Source organism: Myotis daubentonii, chromosome 9 (genome assembly GCF_963259705.1).
Source record: "Myotis daubentonii chromosome 9, mMyoDau2.1, whole genome shotgun sequence".
NCBI lineage: Eukaryota > Metazoa > Chordata > Mammalia > Chiroptera > Vespertilionidae > Myotis > Myotis daubentonii.
In genome coordinates this window covers 76,331,519-76,352,748 of record NC_081848.1, presented here as the reverse complement: position 1 = coordinate 76,352,748, position 21,230 = coordinate 76,331,519, and the positions used below count along the sequence as shown (strand labels likewise).

The 21,230-nt window shown below is 48.4% G+C and overlaps 1 protein-coding gene across 5 annotated transcripts in view; it reads right to left on the bottom strand.

Moving 5' to 3' along the window:
• The window catches only part of PAMR1 (peptidase domain containing associated with muscle regeneration 1), a 138,901-nt gene that overhangs the window by 17,778 nt on the left and 99,893 nt on the right, over positions 1-21,230 (bottom strand). For all 5 annotated transcript variants that reach the window (XM_059709658.1, XM_059709657.1, XM_059709659.1 and 2 more), the window contains 3 exons: positions 10,276-10,390; positions 8,816-9,033; positions 7,337-7,444 (listed from right to left, as the gene is read on the bottom strand). In XM_059709658.1, coding sequence (XP_059565641.1) covers positions 7,337-7,444; positions 8,816-9,033; positions 10,276-10,390 — 441 coding nt within the window. The remainder of the gene's footprint in view (positions 1-7,336; positions 7,445-8,815; positions 9,034-10,275; positions 10,391-21,230) is intronic.

Sequence of the window (21,230 nt, the reverse complement as noted above, 5' to 3'; positions counted from 1 at the left end):
CGGCAGCAATTTGGAGGCTGAGGCTCACAATTAGCTATTTGATCTTAATCAGTATTGTCCGTGGCCCCGGGTACACTGTGTCTTTCGGATACCACGTTTCCGGTGCTAGCATGGCCTAGTTAATTAAATAGCTGAAACGGCCTGCGCCTAAGAGACAAGACAACTTTGAAAAATCTTTTGATTTTTCATTTTATTTTGGTTCAAATTCACCCGGACGCATCCTCGTTTGGTAGAGATGGTAACCTTTGTAACTGGTAGACACTCTGCTGTCCTCTAACTAATGGATCTGCTTGGTTAGAGTCTTCTTGGGGCACCCCCGCACCTCAGAAGGTTTCTGAGTCAGCTCTGGGTGTGTATTGGGGGTGGGTAGTAACACTAAACTACTGGGGGAAATGTCCTAGCGGTGTTCCGAGTCCACCTTACAATGAAAATGGCCCACATTGAGGAATTCTGCTGCTAGTCTTGGGGATAATGAGAATGGCCTTGCAGAGGAGGCTGGGGCTGCTGAGCACATCTGAATCCTAAGAGATTACGGATTCTCACCGCCCTCCTAGGAGTTCTCATCACCACCATCACCGAAGGCCTTACTAGAGGAAGCTGATGTTGGCAACTGGAGGGCACGTGACATGCTCCTCTGCACTTGAGAAAGGCTGAGATTGGAATTGTTCTGTGGTTCTGCCAAATAGAAGGGGGAAAAAATCTACGCTGCATAGCCCTGCCTTATGTCCTCTGGTACCTAAGAGACACTCAAAGGCTTAGGCTGGATGCATGTGCAATGCGGGGAGGATAACAGTTCCTAACCCACGGGGATGTTGTCACCATTAAACAAGACAATGCCGCATGAAGCACAGAGCCTGCCGATGAACAGCGAGAATAATAACCACAGCTGTTGTTGTTTTAATGCTTGGATACCAACAGGGAAGCCTTGTGTTTTACGAGGAAGCTTTCCTCTTCTGAATCAGAATGAGGGGCAGGGAGCACATGCCCCACGAGGCAGGAGCCGTGAAGGAAAAGTGGGGGGCTCTCCAGCCTTTGTCAAGGGGCTGGAGTCAGCCTCGGAGTCCAGGGTGGCAGGGATGTTTGTTTCCATCAGAAGTTAACTCTGTTCTGGTCTCATCTTCTATTCTTTGCACCCTCTTCCCTCTTCATCCAGCTGCCTCCTGCACCAAGCCCTGCCTCAGTAAGCTCGCCTGCCAAAGCAAAAGCTGCGAGGGCCTTGGCAAGGCGCATGCTTTTTTTTTTTTTGCCCTGTCTATCCCTCCAAGTCTAATAAAAAACCTAAGTGATGCTCTGGAGTCCTGGTCTCCCCTATGACCACCAGGGGGCCGACATACGCCCATCACGTTACATGAGCAACGACTGAAAAACCACATGAGGAAAAAGGGAGGCCGAGCAGATAACGGGATGCTTGGGCAACGTGCTCTGGAGTTTCCAGCTCCTCCCGACACGATCATTTCCAAGTGCCCCCTTGCTGGGCTGCCCTGGCTGAGAAGGCTCCCCGCCCATTGTGCCCAGCGTGGGTGTTCTCTCCTGGGATCCAGGATTCCTTTATGACACTGGCATTGGTCGTGTCTGCTTGCCCTTTTAAAACCAGAACTTTCTCGTCTGCAGGCAGGTACAGTGGTGGCGATGCTTCGTGTCTAGCAATGATGTGGGAAGGGCGGTTCATAGTGGTTCACAGAGGAGCCTTAGGGAGCTGTGGGAAGAATTTCCTTAAGGAGCCCTGAGGAAAGTTTGCCATAATCATCCAGTTTGTAGAAACCAGTGCTGTTGCCCTACCCCTTTCCCTGGAGAATCCCATTCTCTGCCAGTGGCCATAATAGGGGCCCGGAGTAGTAATGAGAATCATGGCTCCTCTGACATCAACTCAGTGCCTTATGTCATTCCATCCCCACCAACGTTCTGAGAAGTACTTGGTATTATTGTTCTGAACATTATAAACCAGCAGTTCTCAACCTGTGGGTCGCGACCCTTTTGGCGGTCAAACGACCCTTTCACAGGGGTCGCCTAAGACCATCCTGCATATCAGATATTTACATTATGATTCATAACAGTAGCAACATTACAGCTATGAAGTAGCAATGAAAATAATTTTATGGTTGGGTCACAACATGAGGAACTGTATTTAAAGGGCCAGAAGGTTGAGAACCACTGTTATAAACTGAGGCTCTTGGGAGTTCAATGACTTGTTCAAGGTCCCCTGACGGATAAACTGCAGGCTCAGAGCCAAGCCCAGGTCTTTCTGTCCTCTGGGCCAAGCTCTTCCCCCGGAGGGCACCCTGTCACGATGGGCAAAGGTGCTCCCGTGTTCTGGATATTGAGGATAAGATAGGGCTCTGGACCCAAAAGCCAGTGAACTGATTTTATAACCTCTCAGCTGAGAGGTCCTAGAGCAGCGGTTCTCAACCTTTGGGGGTCGAAGGACCCTTTCACAGGGGTCGCCTAAGACCATCAGAAAACACATATATAATTACATATTGTTTTTGTGATTAATCACGATGCTTTAGTTACATTCAATTTGTAACAATGAAATTGGGGGTCACCACAACAGGAGGGACTCTATTAAAGGGTCGCGGCATTAGGAAGGTTGAGAACCACTGTGCTAGAGCCTACTATTTCTCTGTGATGGGAGAGGGGACTGTGACTCATCGGGGGTCAGATCTTCTGATCGCTTATTCTGATGAGAAGCAGGGGCCGCCCCTTTGAAGCTGAAGCAGAAAATGTTCTCTCGTCCTGGGCGCTTTTCTCCCAGCCCTGGGGACAGGCTAGTGGGAACCTCCTGCCGATCCAAACCCCAGAAACAACCAGATTCCCCGTCTTCCTTTAATTGGTGGAGGCCATTGTGCTGTGTTCCAAGGCGCGGCAGAGCCCGCAGTGTGAGCTTTGTGCCCGAGAGTCAGCCGGGTTCAGCGCGCTTCATTGGGATGCAGGGGGAAGACCCGGCCTCGTCAACTGGGCCAGAGGAACAAAGGCGACATGGAAACTGGAGCAGGCGATGAATCCCCCGCTCTCCACTTTTGCAAAACAGGATTCCGACCCTTTACTTAAGAACTTATTTTGTCCTTGTGTTCCATACAAAGAAACAGGAAACTTCAGAGGAAAAAAGGGGCCCCAGTTTCTTACATGGTGGCCCAAGGAGGTTGGGGTCGCGGAGGGTGCTGGCAGGAGGCTGGCTTGGCCCCAATGCTGACGGGGGAGCCACTCCCCCCCTTTCGATTGCTCTCAGAGAAGGTCACCTGGGAGCAGGGGAAAGCTGTTCTTTCTTGGGAACAAATTAATGGGAAGTTTGAGCATAGCAGCACTTAAATAATGTATTTGTGGCTCTCAGGACCTCTTACCAACTAAACACTGATTGTTTCTTATTCTTTTTTATAAAAATATGTTTTTATTGATTTTAGAGAGAGAGGAAGGGAGAGGGATAGGAAAGATAGAAACACCGATGAGAGAGATACATCGATCAGCTGCCTCCTGCACACTCCCTACTGGGGATCGAGCCTGCAACCCAGGCATATGTACTGCCTGGGAATCGAACCATGACTTCTTGGTTCATGGGTCGACTCTCAACCACTAAGCCACACCGGCTGGGCGATTGTTTCTTATTCTTTATGTACTGCCCCAGGAAGTCACAGGGAGAAACACCTTTCAGACCCACGGAATTCCTTAGAAAAATCAATCCACTTCCAGCTTGACCCAGTTCCTGAAATGCAACTGCTAATTCTTATCTCCGGACTACTGTCTATAACGGCTCATGTTGAAAATCGGTTAAACCTTCCCGTGACCACTTCGGTGACAGCTCTCAAAAGTGTAACGTTCCATACCCTTCGAACTAACAGTTTAACAGCTACGGATTTATCTCACAAAAATACCTCGACATGTGAACCAAGAAAGATACGTTAGGGCAGTCATGGCAGCTCTCTGCACCATCGTAAAAAGGTCAAACACGATAACAGGTGCACTGAAGGAACTGGATGAAGAGATGACTGTGTCTACATCCACACACTGGAATGTGCAGCTATTTTTTCAAATGAGTGAAAAACATGGTTAAGGCTTGTTTCGAAATTACAAGGTAAAGTGCCACAGACAATTTTCGTGATGCTTCCCTCACTGACTTAGTTGGAGCGCATGTTGAATTTCCCAGGAGGAAAACCAAACACCTAAACCTTATAGAGAATAATCAGACATTTGGACCAACACGGACTGACCTGGAACACATAGCCATGATACGGGCACTGAAAACAAGTTGAAAATCGTATGTGTGCTTTAATCCACTTCTGTTTAAAACAGGGGTTCTCAGGGGTTGGCACGACTGACATTTGGACAAGATAACTCTTTGCGGGGTCGGGGGTGGGGGGGCGGTTGGGGTTTTGCCCTGTGCATTGTAGAATGTTTCGCAGCACCCCTGGCTTCTACTCATGAGATCCAGTAGCACCCCAACTCCACAATTATGACAAACCAACAATGTTTCTGGACATCACTGAAGATCCCCTGGGGGTGGGAATGGGGAGCAAAATCCCCCCCAGTTGAGAACCAAAGGTTTAAATGATGATATATAGACAACTTCGGCTTGCATACCCTAGAAGAAAGTCTGGAAGGATATTCATTACGTTGTTAACTGCTGGGAACCAGGCTTGGTCAGGAAAAGCAATGTTCTCCTTCTATTTCACACATCTCTCTACTGCAGTGGTTCTCAACCTTCTGGCCCTTTAAATACAGTTCCTCATGTTGTGACCCAACCATAAAATTATTTTTGTTGCTACTTCATAACTGTAATGTTGCTACTGTTATGAATCATAATGTAAATATCTGATATGCAGGATGGTCTTAGGCGACCCCTGTGAAAGGGTCGTTCGACCACCAAGGGGGTCGCGACCCACAGGTTGAGAACCGCTGCTCTACTGTGTGATTATTGTTACAACTATATACGTCTTCTACAATTAACTAGAAAACCGACTGCTATTCCACTCCCACTCACAGGCACGCACATACGTCAGGAAAAGAGCGACAGGTGGGCCTCGCCTGGGAAGGCAGGTCCTTGGAGAGGACTCGAATGATGAGACACAATAACCACACACATCAACTGGTCGCATCAAGTCTCACCAAGCCCTGCAGTGAGATCGTGTCTGAGAGCTTGTGAGCCATGTGGGGAATGTGAGATCCTCGCCTCCACTTTTGAATTGGATGGGCCCCTCTCCTGCTCCAGGGAGCATCTAACGCTTCCCCAGGACTTCAGGAGGACAGAGCATTAAAGCAGCAGCGTTGCAGGGTTGGTACTACGTAAATAAAAGATAGATTTCTCACTAATACTTGCTTCCGTTCTTTTAAAGCTATTTTCAAAAAAATTACGTTTCTGGAATCCCGGCATGTTTGGGTTTCTTGTTAATCTTCAAAGCATTTCCTCTGGGGAGATAGTTTTAGTTCATTGATACGCTCATGAGAAAAGAAATAAAGATTTTTTCCCCCCCTTTTTTAATTTTATTTTTTTTTTAGATGATAGACTGCTGTGGGAAAAAAAATGGTTAAGGATTGTTCTGAAATTACAAGGTGAAGTGCCACTGACAATTTTCGTGATGTTTCCCTTGTTTTGTTAGTTGGAACTCATGCTGAATTTTCCAGAAGGAAAACAAAAAACTGAAGCCTTATAGAAAGCAATCAGACTTTTGGTCCCCACGTTGATGCCAGCAAATGACTTATCAACTATCCACCACCAATGCCTTCACCCAGTTACAACTACTGGGGACCACGGGATTCTGGGTTTGGAAGAACACTTTGAAAGTGGCCAAGAAGCACTCCCTTGTCCATCTATGCTGGCGTTTTGAGTTGAGACAGTTTGTGAATCGAGTTATGAATCAGTTCATAATGACATATTTTATATTCCTTTTCATTATGGTTTTGTTTGTTTTTTTCAGGAAAGGATAACAGTGCTGGGAAGTCCATTTCTGGCTCATAAACTAAGCATGAATATTTCACTCACAACCTTTGGACCAATTTTTTTCCTCCCTAATAAGAGGCTCTTAAAGACATTGTAGCATATTTAGAGTACTTTACTTTTCTTCATCCAATCTTACCTTTTATTTATTGATAATGTGCAGTTACTTCATCAAGAAATTGAGCCTTCTCTTTTTTTTTTGTTCCCTGCCCTGACTCTCAGGATTTGCCACTGTCAAGACTCCAGAATCACTCTATAAACCAAGTCTTGAGACAAAAAGAAAGCAACCTTTCTCTTCTCTGCCTTGCACACAACACAGCAGGCTGAAACGAGGCAGGAACCACGAAGGGGAATGCCATTTTCCAAGCATCTGGCATAGCTCTGCTAGGCCAAAGCGAAGCAAGGGCTGCTCTTAGCGGAACACAATGGCACACTCAAGGACACCCTATTGAAACCATCCATGGCGTCCGTCTGCATGGTTTGCAAGGAAAATTCATGAACTCAATTAAAAAATGTATGAACTTTATAGAAAATGTTACCCTTTGTGACAGCATGGATGGACCCGGAGAACATTATGCTAAGTGAAATAAGCCAGTCAGAGAAAGACAAGTATCATATGATTTCATTCATATGCGGAACCTAATGAACAAACTGAACTAATGAGCAAAATAGAGACAGACTTATAGATAGAGAGCAGGCTGATGGCGCTGGGGAGGGGGAGTGAAAGGGGTGGGCAGGGGGTATGGAGAGATTGAGCAAGAAAGGGGAAAAAGAAAAAGAACTGGATATGGACGACAGTGGGGTGATTAGGGAGGGGAGGAGGGGGGGAGGGAAAGGTTATAAAGGGGATAAATGTGATGGAGAAAAAAGTATGAACTTTATAGAGTGCTGTCAAAACAGGCCCCTTTGTAGGATGTCCCAAAATACCTGTGCACGCGAGTGAGGAGGGATTGATGCAGACACTGTGGGTGGTCTGTCCTCAGAGGCCTTCACACTCTCTCTGTGGGCCCTTCCCACCCACTCCCACCCCAAGCAATCTTGTTTCACCTCCGTGGCCTGCACCTGCCGTCTCTTTGATGCTCAAAGGCTACTGGGACCACCTGGCCCACATGCAGAGGAAATGAGGCGTGCTCTCCTGCTTGCCCAGGCCAGCCCTTAGCCGATCACTGATTGCAGTGGGGATGGGCAGGCATGGCTCCCTTGCTTTAAAGCCAGGACTTACTCTGAGATGTGACTTACATCCATTTCTCACGGCCAGCGAATACTGGGGCTGGGATTCTGTCCACATTATGTGCCACCTTGGACCGACCATCCCAGACACCAAGAAACAGCGTACGCGGCAAGCTCCCCAAGCCCTCTCCACGCCAGCCCCACGGGACGTGTCAGCTCCCACTCCCAAGGCACACTCACGATTTTCACAGCGCCGCCCGGTGTAGCCCGCCAGGCAGGCACACCTGTAAGATCCCGTTTGGTCAACGAGGCACGTGCCGTCATGGAAACAAGGGGACGAGGAACATGCTGCAAGAGAAAGGGCTGTTTCAGTGCCACTGTGTGGCGTGTCCATTTCTTCAAGCCTGGGGTCCTGCAAGCAGGCACACCCATTACTAAAGCAGAGCCCCTTTCACCCCCGCAGAGGGACTCCAGGGCAGAGCAGCCTTGGGTAGCTTTATTTTTTTAAAATATATATATTTTATTGATTTCAGAGAAGAAGGGAGAGGGAGAGAGAGATGGAAACATCAATGATGAGAGAGAGAGTCATTGATCAGCTGCCTCTGGCATTCCCCCTACTGGGGATCAAGCCCGCAACCCGGGCATGTGCCCTTGACCGGACATTGAACCATGACCTCCTGGTTCATAGGTCACAGCTCAACCACTGAGCCACGCCGGCCGGGCATCCTTGGGTAGCTTTAGATCATCTTCGTCAAGGAATCCCAGCATCCTGGATTCCGGGGGAAAGGAAGTGGAAGGCGATTTCAGGACACTGTGGAACGTGTGCTCAAGAACTCCCGAAGACGCATTCTGCAAACAGTAGTCCTTTGAGATGGTGAGAGTTCTGGGCTCAAATATGGTGGGGAAACACTACTAGTATTAAAGGACATTAACCCGACTTCCCTTCTGCAGAACTTCTCGGAATGCAGTCCAATCCCAGACGATGAGGGCTGGGCCGATCCCTTAAGATGGAGCACTTGGGTCCCTTTTGTTGAATCCTACTTCCTCACCCAGACAAGGCAGCAGGCAAAGTCAGGCTTAGAGTTAGTTACTCGTAAAGTAAGTGGCATTTACCATTGTAGCTTAAACCATTTAATACCTATTTTACAGATGGCAAAGCGAGGCTCAGAGCACGCCTGGTGTAGGGCAGCCATGGAGTGCTTCCTATGGACCAGACTCCCTGCTCGGCCCTTCATCTTTCTGTCTCCCAGAGCCTCCTTCATGGCGCAGGATCTACCGTTACTCCCTTAGTCACTGCTTAGGAAACTGTGGCCCCGAGAAGTAGAAGAACTTGACCAAGGTCACCTGGCTTCCCCTGCCAGAGATCCAAAGCTAATGTCCTTAACCAAGCAGGCCCCCTAGGGGGAGCTCTAGAGCCAAACTGCTTGTGTATAAATCTCTGGTTCCACCGCCATAGCTGTGAGACTTCAGACAAATGACCCAGCCTCTCTGTGCTCCAGCAGCTGTGCAAGGGAGATAACAATCCCTAGCTCTGGTTCCCGCGAACATTTCTGAAATATACCTCGCCATTTCTCTCCTCCGGCTCAATGTTGGGGCTCGTCTGAGACCCCGGCACGCCAGGTCTGAATAAGGCTGAGCAGGGAGGGGAGCGGTACGCAGAAAGGAGGCGTCTGCGTGCAGCATAGTCACAAAACGCTATTGTGTCTCCATGGCCCTTACCTGTGATCTCTTCAAAAACGGCATGGAAGCCGTCGAAATTCTTGGAGCCGTCTGAATGGAACAGGATGTGGAGCGAGGAGCCCGTGCTCCTGATGGGAGCTGGCCGCTCGTTGCCGCAGAAACGCTTGATGATCTGGCCGTCGCTGTTGTCGCCGTCACGGACCTCCACGTAGTCATACTGGCACATGTAGTCAAACTCCAGGCTCAGCATGACAAACCTGTGGGCGGAGAAGGTGACAGCGGGACCCATGTGGGCCCCAGGCAGTCCTGAGACCCCTGGGCAATTCGAGGCCAAATGATGCACAGGCCTCTGGACATTGGGTGCCACTGGCCTGGTCAGATAGGGGACTGGTCCTGGAGGGCTTGAGTCAGATGAACACTGTTAGTGGATAGGTGTGTGTGCGTACACTGTGTGCATGTGTGTGCGCACACAGAGCGCGCCCAGGTGAAGGGGTGCCGTATGCCGTCAGGGAATCTCTGTACATGCTGGCTCCTTCGGGGACAGCTGAACTATTCCTTCCTCAAAGAAGCCTCCCTGGTAGATCCCTTATTGTCTTCATGACGTATATACACATTTTTGTTTCTCATTTTTATCTCTTTGATGTGTGTGTGTGCATGTGTGCATGTGTGTATGTATGTGTGTGCGCATGCACACATATGCCTGACTCCTCCACTAGATTCCAAGCTCCTTGAGAGTAGAGTGGGGCATCTGTCTTATTCCTCTGTGCCTAGAGAGGAGTAGGAGAGGTGACACAGGAGGCAGAGAGCAGTTCTCTCAACATTTATTCAGCAACAACTATCCATCCAGCCCCTGCAGCGTACCACGTTCTGTTCCAGGCACTAAGAACTGTTCCGGTCAGACTCTCCTGTGCTACTTCTTTACAGTTACAGTGAAACCAGGTCTCTACTTTGGACTAGGGAACAAATTAAACATTTTCATGGACCTCAAAGCCCATTAGAGAAACAACTTATCTTCCACACAAGTGAGAAAACTGGTTAATTTGTTGCGGGGGTGGTGGCTGTTTTCTGAGAATATCGGTGAAAGGATCTTGACAAGCATGAGCCCTGCTCTAGAGTCTAAATTCCCTGAATGTTAGACCTGTGCTCTTTAGTTCTTTACTTCCCTCCCATGGAACCCAGCCCGGGACTCTGAGAACAGGAAGGCTTGGTTACGATCTGGGTGTGAGTAGATGGCTCTCAGTATCTTGCTTCGTTGTGTTATCTTTGGGTAAAAATCAATGGAGCCCCACTGTTATAGGCAGTGAATGACAGCATTTAATTGGTCATAGTTTTGACCAGGCCTTATCCCACTAAATCAATGAGAGGTTAAAGAAAAAGGCTCCCATATACATTTTCTGCTTTTGAGGACAACGTGCTGATGGTTAGTTAGCCCCCTGGGTCACCAGGATCCAGTACCCTTAGTCCCATTACTGTGTTTCCTCATAACCCCAGCCCCTTACCTTAGCTGGATGTTAAACCCAGGTTTGGCGTGAATGGTCCATTCGCAGTGAGCATTTAGTGGGTAGCTCTCCAAAAAAATCTGACCCTTCGAGGCTCGCAGAACCTGGCCACATCCTGGGGAGAGAAGATTGGGGCATGGACATGTGAGTCAATAGGAAAGAGTTGCTGGAAAGTCTCAAAGAGCCTTTGAGCTCATCGCACACCCTGAGAATGAAACGGAGAAGGAAAGAACTATTTCTGAAGCACCTCGCGATGCGTAGGTTTCCATCCATCCAGCAGCTCGAGAAGGGAAGGGGCATCGTTCCAGTGCCCCAGCTGGGAGAAGAGATAACCAGAGGAATAACTGGCCTTGCTATTGAGGGACAGAGGAGAGGTTCAAACCTAACTGTGTCCGACTGTGAACAAGCCACGCTGTCAGCCCCCTTCGCCGAGATGGCCAAAGGCCAGCCTGTGGTCTCCACCTTCATGGGCTCTGGAAGCCTCTCTCTATAGGACACTGTGGCTTTTGTCCAGAGTCTCCACCTACACATGACCCTTTGGTCTGTGTTCCCTGCACCTTCTCCATCCCACAAACAGAGCCCCAAAGCTACTCTTTGCTGACCCCCTCCATCCAGTTAGAAAATTAATTTGATCTACGAACAATTATGTAATCAATGCCTCTCTACGGCATGATCCTGGAGGGTGGGCATAGTCTCTAACCAGTTGGACTGGATTCATGGGTTTCATTTTTTTCTAGTCTCCAACCCCCTTTTCTCAAACAAACTCTTATGAAGACTGTCAATCAAAACATGGACCCAAGAGGGGTTCTGGGTTAAAGCAGAAGCAGAGACCCAATGCCCTCCACCCTCATCATCACCCTTGTCCCTTGAGTTACCTGCAGGGGAGCCCTAAGATTTGAAAATCACTGGAAAAGCATGGGTGTGTAAGAGGCACCCTAGTTTTATAAAAGAGTTTGGGGAAAATGTCTTGAATTGGTTTTTATAGAAAAAAATCACCTGGGTCATGTAAATAAATATTTTCTGCAAGAGTTGGCCATCTATGATTGTGGGCCCAAACCAGCCCACTGCCTGTTCTTATAAATAAAGTTTTATTGGAACAGAGCCATGCCCATTCTTTTATGCATTGTCTATGGTTGCTTTCAAGCTCATAACAGCAGAGTTGAGTAGTTGCAACAAGAGACAATAAGACCTTAAAAAATGAAAATATTTACTATCTGCCCCTTTACAGAAAAGGTTTATCTATCCCTGGTCTGTATAGAATTCCAGATCTATAATTCTTTTGGTCGAGCTGGAATCTTTTCTAGCCTGTATACCTAGAACAGTACCTGGCATATAACAGGTGCTCCATAGATAGGAGCTGAATGAATAAATGGTGATATCATGATAGGCCAGGCCCTAGCAAAAAGATTCATAAACATTCTCTCCGTTAATCCCCATGAGAAACCAAGGAGAGCAACATTCATCTCCCCATGTCCCAGATGCGAACGCTAAGGACAGGAGAGGGGAGGGGACTTCCCCGAGGCCAGATGGCCAGGGAGTCCGAAGACGGTCAATCACTGTCCCAACAGGAAAGCCCTGGTGAATCTGGAGGCCGCAGCATCCTCCTGCCCGAGGCTTGAGACTCAGCGCTACCTTCTCCGGCTGTGTGGCCTTGGGCAAGCTACTTCATCTCTCAGAACCTCAGCAAACCTAAGTCCGGCGGGAATAAAACGGGTACCTCCGTCATAAGGTTTGTGAGACTTGAATCAAATTATGCACAGAAAGCCCTCAGCAGGAAAATCAGCAAATGCTAGTAGCCACGGAGCAGGGACTTGAACTTGAGTCTGTCGAGGACCAATGCTGGGTCTTGATTGGTAACTTAAACTGCCTTCGGGGCTTCCTGACCCAGCCCCCTCCCGCTCCATTTGGAGGAGCAGGACTTTTCCGCCCTTCCCCTCCACCACCACCACCCCCCCCCCCCCCCCGCAAAAAAGATAGGCCGACTCGTCACCACTCCCCCTGCTTTTCTGGAGTGCACGTTCCTTCTTCCTGCACACCTCACGCTCCTCCTCGCCCACGCCTGCCCATCTGCTGCCCGGCTACAGAAAGGATGCGTTGGGTGTGAGGGCCAGAAAAAGAAACCTTCGTGCACAGCCTCCAGCCCTGGAGCTGGAAGCTGCCCAGTCGCCAGGCGTGAAATCTCAGCTCCCACAGCAAACCTCCTGCAGGGACCCACGCCAGAACCAGCAGCAAATGCTGCTGCGGGAGCTGGAACCAGACAGCAGCATCCCTGGCCCCGCCCCCCCTGTCCCCCTGCCACTCTCATGTCCAGGGGGAGCCACTGCCCAGCCCTGGTCAGGTCTCCTGGGCAAGACCACTCAGGCATCGGCACGCCCCAGGATCTCATGCAGCCTGTGGAGGGCTCAGAGCCCCAGCCCCACCCAGACGCCGGCCCCCGACTGGCCATGTGAGCTACTAGACCACTTACTCCTGCAGGCCCAGGGCTGTTCTTCAGGAGTCAAGACCCCAAACCACAGGGGCCATCTCGGTTACATTTCACAATGTTTCCTTCTCACCCCAGAGGGGAGGGCAGAGTGGGCACCAAGATGGGGGACAGGTTCCAACCAACCTGAGACCAAGAGGCCACTTCTCAGCAATGTGCCTTGGGGAAGGGGTATCAGGCCCAGGGGAGAGGAGGAAGGAACCTCGCTCCCACCCCACACAGGGGCTGCTCCAGCTCCCTTTCCACACTGTCCCTCCCAGGGGAGGCAGCGGGCTGCGTGCAGGGTGCGAGCTGCACCTCTGTCTTGGGCAGAATAGTGAGCACAGCTCAGTGTCCGGCCAAGGAAGTGCTGCTGGCCAACCAAGCAGGTGGTCCTGTGTCTGAAAGGCCAGGGCCGGCAATGGGCCCAGGATCCGTGCTCAGACTCCCTGAGGATGTCTTGCTGCAGAGGAGGAAGGGGCATGTGCGTGTGTGTGTGTGTGTGTGTGTGTGTGTGTGTGTGTGTGTGTGTGTGTAGGGGAATTTGCCAGCAAAGTCAGACTGTCCACTGGGCTCTCAAATCTTGGACTCATCTCCAACCCACCCACCCAACCCACCCACCACCTTCCCGGTTGCTACAAGCAGAACAGGAGAGAGAGCCGGATAGGCCCTGCTTCTGCAGAGCTGAAAGGAGCTCTAGACTAGGAAGAGAGCTGGAAGGCTCCCAAAGACACGAACACCCGCCACGTTCAGACAGGAGTCTTGTTGTCTCCAGCACGGAGGGGGCCTGGGGCAGGAGGGAGACACAACATCCTTCTGAGAAGCGGCTGAGCTTCCTTTTTTCTCTGCAATCTTTCCTCTGAAGGAAAAGAAAGCACTAAGGAAAACATTCAGACTTAGAGAGGGATTTGCACTTTCTTCCCTCCTGAGATGGCTCGGGAGACAGGCTTCGGTGGTTTAGCAGCAGCCTGGGGGGCCGGACTGGGTCCGAATCCTGGGTCAGCCTCTAACCAGCTGCGTGAGCCCAGACAAGCTCTCCAGATTTTCCCAGCCGAGGGGCTTCCTCATTTGGAAATGAGAATAACAGCAGCACCGACTGCCATGTTGCTGTTATTTCTCTATTTGTTTGTACTAAGGGTTAAATGAGATAAATATTGCATCTAAAGCACTCAGCATGGTGCCTGGTGCATAGACATGCTCAATAAATGGAAAGCAATGTTATTTCTCTTGAGTCTTGTCTGGATCTGAGACACTATTTTGGTACAAGGATGACAGGGACAGCCCAGGTTCTGGCCACTGCCCCAGGGATCTGAAGAGCCTCGTTACATCTTTGGCTGGAGCCCTAAACCCATTAGGCCCAGGATCCCAGGCAGTGAGGGCAGAACAAATGCCTGGATGATGACAGGCCCATGCACGAGGCCAGGAGTTGGGAGAAAGCTGGCACCTTCCACGTGATTTGGCCCATCATACCAGGACCTGCAGGCCCTCGGAGTGAGGAGCATCAGTGCCTCTCACATCCAGAGAGAGGAGAGATTGGGCTCTGGGCCCAGCCTCTGAAGTGGCATCTTGGTGCTGCCATTCCCAAGCTGTGTGACAGCAGGAGCGTCACTGAACCCCTCTGTGACTCAGTGTCCTCCCCCGTGAAATGGCCGTGCTGAGGATTAATGAGTTAGTGCATGAAGGCACAGAGAACGACGCCTGGTTCACGGTAAGTGCTCAGTGGTGGCTTTTATCGGCGGCTCAGGTCTTCTTCAGGAACAATCAGACGTCCGGGAGGACCCCGCAGCTCACTCCGTGATGTGGCAGGTAATCCCAATCAAGTTGATACTTTATACGGATTGTTTTATGTAACTGGTGGCCTCCCTCATGACACAGTTCTGTGAGATCAGGGACCTTGCCTGTCATGTTCACGCCTTTAGATGCATTGAGTAGGTGCTCAGTTAATTAACTGAATGAATGGCTGTGCAAGATATAATCAAACATCTGCCCAGTCAAACCATTTTTAAAGCCCCTCCCCTCTGTATCAAATGGTCTGTTCTTTCAGCTGAAACGGTGGTCCAGCAAGAATAGCACTTTGTTGCAGAAGGTCTTTCCTCCCCAACGTTGCCTGGGTATTTGCAACAAACACACACTGAGAAAACCCTGCCAATCCGATTCAGAAGACAGGATCTGGACTAGGGTAGCACAAAGAACATAGAACGCTGAACACTTTCCGTCTTTTTTCTCTGTGCTTCAGCTTGGTTGATTTCTACTAAACCTATGCTTAAGTTCCCTGCTCTTTTTCCGCTGTTGTGACCAACTGGTTGTTAATCTCCTCCAACCATTTTTAAAAAAATTTTAGATAGTATAGTTCTCAGTTCTGGGACTTCCGTTTGGTTCTTTTTAACATCTTTCAAATCTATTTTGAAATTTCTCTTCCCTTCTTTAATTGTATTAGCAGTTCACTAGTACTGTAAATCCTTTAATATATTTATTTTTAAGTTATTCAAAAATCCTTGTCTGAAAATTCCAGTATTTTCTCATGTGTGGTCTGTTTCTTTGGACTGATTTTTCTCTTGACTATAGTTCAGATTCTCTTGCTTCTTCACAACAGGAAATACATACATTTTTTGCATTGTTAATATCCTTTCCTCTATTAGGCAGTTGGGATAAGGGACTGATTAGGTCGATCCAATCAGAAATTAAGCTAGTTTGAAGCAGGCCTGAGGCTATGATCCTTCTGGAAGGGTCTTGAAATTCAAGCACCAGGAACCTAACAACTGTCTTTGATTTTCAACACTCCCCCTCTGCCCAGCTTCCTACAGCTCCATAGCTGCGAGAATGGAAAAACTGAGCCTAGGAGGTGGCACCACTTTGAAATGACAAGTGTTTGAAGCTACAAAACTACACTATCCCAAGATCTCCAGCTTTCCAAGTCTTGCCCCAGCCTCTGCTTGCTCAGCAAATTTTCATTTAAGAGAATATCTGGTTGAGAGGATGGCCTTTGCTTTGGGGTCTCCTTCAGATTTAAGTTCGACCGGCCAGCCCATAGGCTCCTCACAAGTGTAGCAGGCTCCTCCTCTGCCTCCAGCAGACCCACCCTCTCACCTGCCCTGCCCCCAGCCAACCTCGTAGCTGACTGACTTACATATGAAGCATCCTGGATCACTTGCTCGCCCAGAAAGAACTCATTCCTCTGGAGTTTAGACTCTTACAGATTATGTATTCACAGATCCTCAAAGGTCTTAAAGAAAATTCTGAATTTTCTTTGATTTATCAAGTGATTTCTTGCTCTCTGAGCAGAAAGGAAGTCTTTTTCATGTCCTATGCCCTAACCAGAAGCTGAGCAATGATGGATGAGCTCTTTGAGAACATGAAATCTTCTGCAAACTTCTCACATTAATTCCCTAGAGCCAAAGAGCTTCAGGACATGAAATATAAAATGCAATTTACCACACAATACTCGTCCTAGGAAGACTACCTCCTCGTGTCCAGCATATATTATATTGTCACTTTAGGGAATTCTGCTTTATTATTTTTCCTCTCTGGCCTTACATTGATTTCCTTTTCAAAAAAAAAGAAAGAAAAAGAAAAGAGAAAGAAGGAAGGAAGGAAGCAAGAAAGCAAGCAAGCTAGCTTATTTTATGGCTCTGGTTTAATAATAAAAATAAGAATAGCCCTAGCCAGTGTGGCTCAGTTGGTTGAGCATCATCCCATGCACCAAAGGGTCACTGGTTCGATTCCTGGTTAGGGCACATGCCCAGGTTGTGGGTTCGGTTCCAGACCAGAGTGTGCATGGGAGGCAACCTATCAATTCTCTCTCATATAAATGTTTCTCTCTCTCCCTCTCTCTCTCTCTCCTCCCCTACTTCCTTCCCTCCTTTATTCTCCCTCTAAAATGAATAAAAACATTTTTTTAAAAAAAGAATAGCAGCCACCATTTATTGAGTACTTACTATGTACCAGATTCCATATTAAGGGATTTATAGATGGTACTTAATTTAATCCACAAAAACCCTCTAAGGGGCCACTATTATAAATTCTCCCTTTGGTAAATGAGGAAGCGGAGACTTACAAAGATTGAGTAACTTTGCCCAAAGTCATAGGAGTAGAGATTCAAACCCAGGTGCCACTGGTTCCAAGCCCTATCGTTAACCGCCGCATAATACCACCCCCAATTTGGACCCAACTGGGATTGTTCATTTCCTGGAAGTGTCGGTACACCAAAGACCACAGCCAGATGAGCCAGTTTTCAGTGACTCCACCCAGGTGATTCTCTGGTTCTCCAGGAGGACGGCTCCATTAATCAGCAATACAGCCCAGCCAGTATGGCCCAGTGGTTGAGCATCAACCAATGCACCAGGAGGCCATTGGTTCAGTTCCCAGTCAGGGCACATGTCCAGATTGCAAGCTCGATCCCTAGTAGTGGACATGAAGGAGCTGATCAATGGTTCTCTCTCATCAATGTTGCTGTCTCTCCCTCTACCTTCATTTCTCTGAAATCAATAAAAAGTGTTTGTTTTTTTAAAAAAAGCTTTGTGAAAGTGCTCTCTCTCTCCCTTTCTCTCTCTCATACAGACACACAGAAATACACAGATACACACACACACACACACACACACACACACATTTGCTCTTGACCATTGTCTGTTATGGCTCAAGGACCAGCCTCACAAATCCTCCTCCTCTCTCCTATTCTAGCGCACACACATTTTGGGGCATGGCTTACGGCCAGTTCCTCTGCTCCTCTGCCTCTATGAAAAATATGACTAAGAAGATAAATGTACTCAGACCTATAATCTCTCCTTATAAATCCTCTCTTCTCTGGGTTGATTTCCTAACCTTCTCATATCCCCTGGATCCTTTGACGCCTGAAAGGTTAGGCCCACTGTAATGCTACCTGGAAGTGTGACATACGGAGTGGCTCTTGGTCCCGCTCCTGCTCATCTTATTTGGTGGCTAAGAAACTCAGTCTGAGGGCCAAGTCAAATAAACTCCACTCTGGAAGTCAGCAGAGTGGCTCCACCTGAGAAGCCAACCTCCCAGTTTAAGAAGCGTTGAAACCACTGAGAGGAAGGCTTCATTTTGACTCTAGCTCTCAGCCCCTCTTGGAGCCAGCACACAGACTGCCGTTCCTAAATGCCTTTCCCGCAGGAGGAACCAGGATTCGTGGAGAAATGGCTGGTTCCAGACCAGAGAGCGAGGAATTGCTTACCGAAGGATGCAGTGGAGCCAGCTTGCAGGGGCTTTGCCGGCCAATCCCGGGCCAATTTTAGCACGGAAAAGAAAAATGGTGATAACGTGGAACATGGAAAACATTAAATTCACGTGTCTATAGTGCAGTAAAAGAAAGTCAGGTGTGGGGAAATGTTAATAGGTGAATCCAGGTGAAAGGTATAGGAATGTACTATTCTCTCAACTCTGTGCAGATTTGAAATTTTTCAAAATAAAACGTTGGGGAAAGAAAAGTAAGAATCGGCTCCTGTCCCTAGCCTGGATATTCTGAGCTCAGGAAACCATTCTTTCCTAGGCAGGGGGATGTGAATAAAGTCTTCTCTTAGGTTCAGTGACTTCAGGCCATCCTCCTATTATCTTGGTTAGTACAATCTGCCAATGGTTATGAATGACTCGATCACATAACCGATTTTAAAACTGTGGTAAGTTGGGTTAACACTAATTATCATAAACATTGTCTAGGACTTGATCAAATAAAGGTGCTGTAACATAAGCTCAATGCTCTATATGAAAGCTCTATAACTCAAATACGGAATCGTCTTTCTGGAATTTGCCGGTCACTTCTTCTTCCTTCTAAGATTCTATATGGCACGGGGGAGGGGGGGGAGAGGTGAGGGGCAGGAATGCCTGGGCCTCCAGATGGTATTCAGCAAGAAGCCCTCCTTCCTTTGGAATGAAACTGCCTGAAAGGATCACTTGGGCGCCATCTACTGGGTAAATGCTTGCACTGCCATGGGAGTCCAGCAAGCTGCCCTGGCCATAAACAGCCACCCAGGTGTGGCTTCCCCTTAACAGAGGCAGGCAGCACCCAGCGCCCGGCAAGCAGTCCACAAACAGTGAAATGAGTTACTTCCCCCTCTGAATTCCCCTCACATTCATTTAATGCCAATAGGAGGCACATGTGCTAAGAACCTAATAACATGATAATATCACACGGATGTCTTCTTATGGTCAAACGCTGTTTCCATAGATGGTTTGTAAACTCACCGAGGGCTGGTTGTTTCCCCTGGTGACTAGCCCAGGGCTCCACAAAACATGCTCTATGAAGGCTGAGACTGTGGCCAGATAGCACACTGTGTGGGATGAGGCTTTCAGAGCAAACATCACGGAGCTGAACAAGCACAACTAAACTAACACAGAATGAGACAGGAATCGGACCATTATTCTGTTTGTTTCATAGCACTGATGACCACACTTCAATTTTTTTTTACTTTTTGGGTGTTTTGGGTTTTCTTTTTTAAGTCTCTTTTCTCTAAATTGCAAGCTCCAAGACCTGTCTTGCTCATCACTGTATGTCCAGCACCCCAGACCATCCACTCAAGAAATATTTTTTGAATGGCTGGGTAGACTGATGAATGAGAGCCTGGCTTTGTGTTCTGCCAGTGGCAATGGCCTGTTGTAGCGATAAGCTGTCTTTGGGGAAGCCTTGATCCGACACCTAGATACCATCACTGGTCCAACCACTTGGGGTGGAGAATACAGTGGGGCCTTGACTTACAAGTGTCCCGACTAACGAGTTTTTTGAGATACCAGCTGTCTCTCGGCCGATTTTTTGCATTGAGTTGATAGATTAATTTGAATTACTGAGCTCCTTAACGAGCTCGGTCTCGGAATGAATTAAACTCGTAAGTCAAGGCTCCACTGTACTTCCCTAGTTGACTGATTTGGGGCTTAGTCACATGGCCTCTTAAAATGTGAGTGAATGTGATATGAGAAGAGGCCCTAATGTGTCTGTGTGTATGGCTTGGCCTCTTGTGCTTCTGCAACTCCCCCCAAGAACAGCACGTCCCTAGTAGCTGCTGCCCCTTTGGCCTGGACCCTGAGCCATGGAGTTCAACCCACATCAGCTCAGCTGAAATCAGTTGAACCCCCGCCCACCCACAGACCCATAATAAAAAAATATTTCCTTTTGAGATTTGTTACACAGCAAAAACTGACTATTATATATGGACATATTATCACCACCACCCCTTGCTGGGGTCCAACCCCAGCAGGTCCAGGGGTTCCCAAAGGTGTGGACGGAGTCGGCGAAGAAGGAATGTCACGGAGACAGTGTTCAGTTGATCAGCAGCCTAGCCAGGATCTCCAGCCAAGTTCTGGTCTGGATCTCCAGAGAGGTTCTGCTTCGGATTTCCAGCGAGGTTCTGTAGCCATGTTCCCTCGCTAGGTTCTCCAGCCAGGTTCTGTCCAGGCTCTCCAGTCAGGTTCAGTGTCCAGGTTCCAGTCAGGTTCTCCTGCCAATCTCTGTAGTCAGGTTCAGTCCAGGATCCCTTGCCATGTTCTCCCGCTAGGCTCTGTCTCTAGGCTCCGAGGCCAGTCCCTCTCCAGGATCCTCCGGCATGCTCTCTCCAGCGAAGTTCTTCTGTCTCTAGGCTCCATGTAGGTTCTGTCTTCTTGATTCTGTTCTAAGTTCTGAGTGTTTCTGTCTTGTTACAACTGTATTTATACCAGTTGATTCAATCCTATCAATCTCTATTACAAAGGTTAGGGCGTTTCTTATCTCCATTCCAGGGAGAAAAGATTATGTAGTTTAAGCATGATTGTTCGTAGTTAAAGGGATTAATTACCTGCCTGGCACTTAGTTGAGGGGTTTTATTCCCTCCCTAACTTCAGGGGAAAATCCCTACCTGGGGAAACAACCTTTCTCAGAGGTGACCTTGGTTAAAACACATAGTGCCAAGAAGGCGAGCAAACATATTAAGAAAAGTATGCCATATATGCCAGGTCCCTTGAAACAGCAAGCATGGACCGGCTCCCGGCAACCCCTGAAAGCTTCAACTTAGATATTCCACTCTCTGCCTACAATACCCCTTCTATCTATGTGTTCCACTGCTTTACTACCAGTAAGCCTACTTTTCTACCACATTGAAACATCCATCCCTATTCTCTCTCTGCCAGGCTCTTTCTGATTTCATGTCCTACCCAACCTGGATGAATTGTCTTACCCAATTCTCAGGTCAAGCAAATGCCTGTTTCAGTTCATCGCTGCTACCATGCTGCTGGCAAGCACTGACCACTGGCCTGACTGCAGAGCCTACATAACAGTTCCAGTTTGAACTAGGCCCTCAGTGTTGCTGGGACTTACCTTTCCTTATTCCTCGCATGGCTGTCTCAAACCTTTGCTATTCTCAAGCCCCGGTCTCACTTCTACTCTGTCCTCAGCAGAGATTCCACTTCCCACTTTTCAGAGAAAACAGAGCTTTTGAAGTGGAGGTTGCATGAGACTGTGGTTAAGAACTAGGGGTCTAGAGTTGCACCCACATAGGTATCTTTCTGGTTT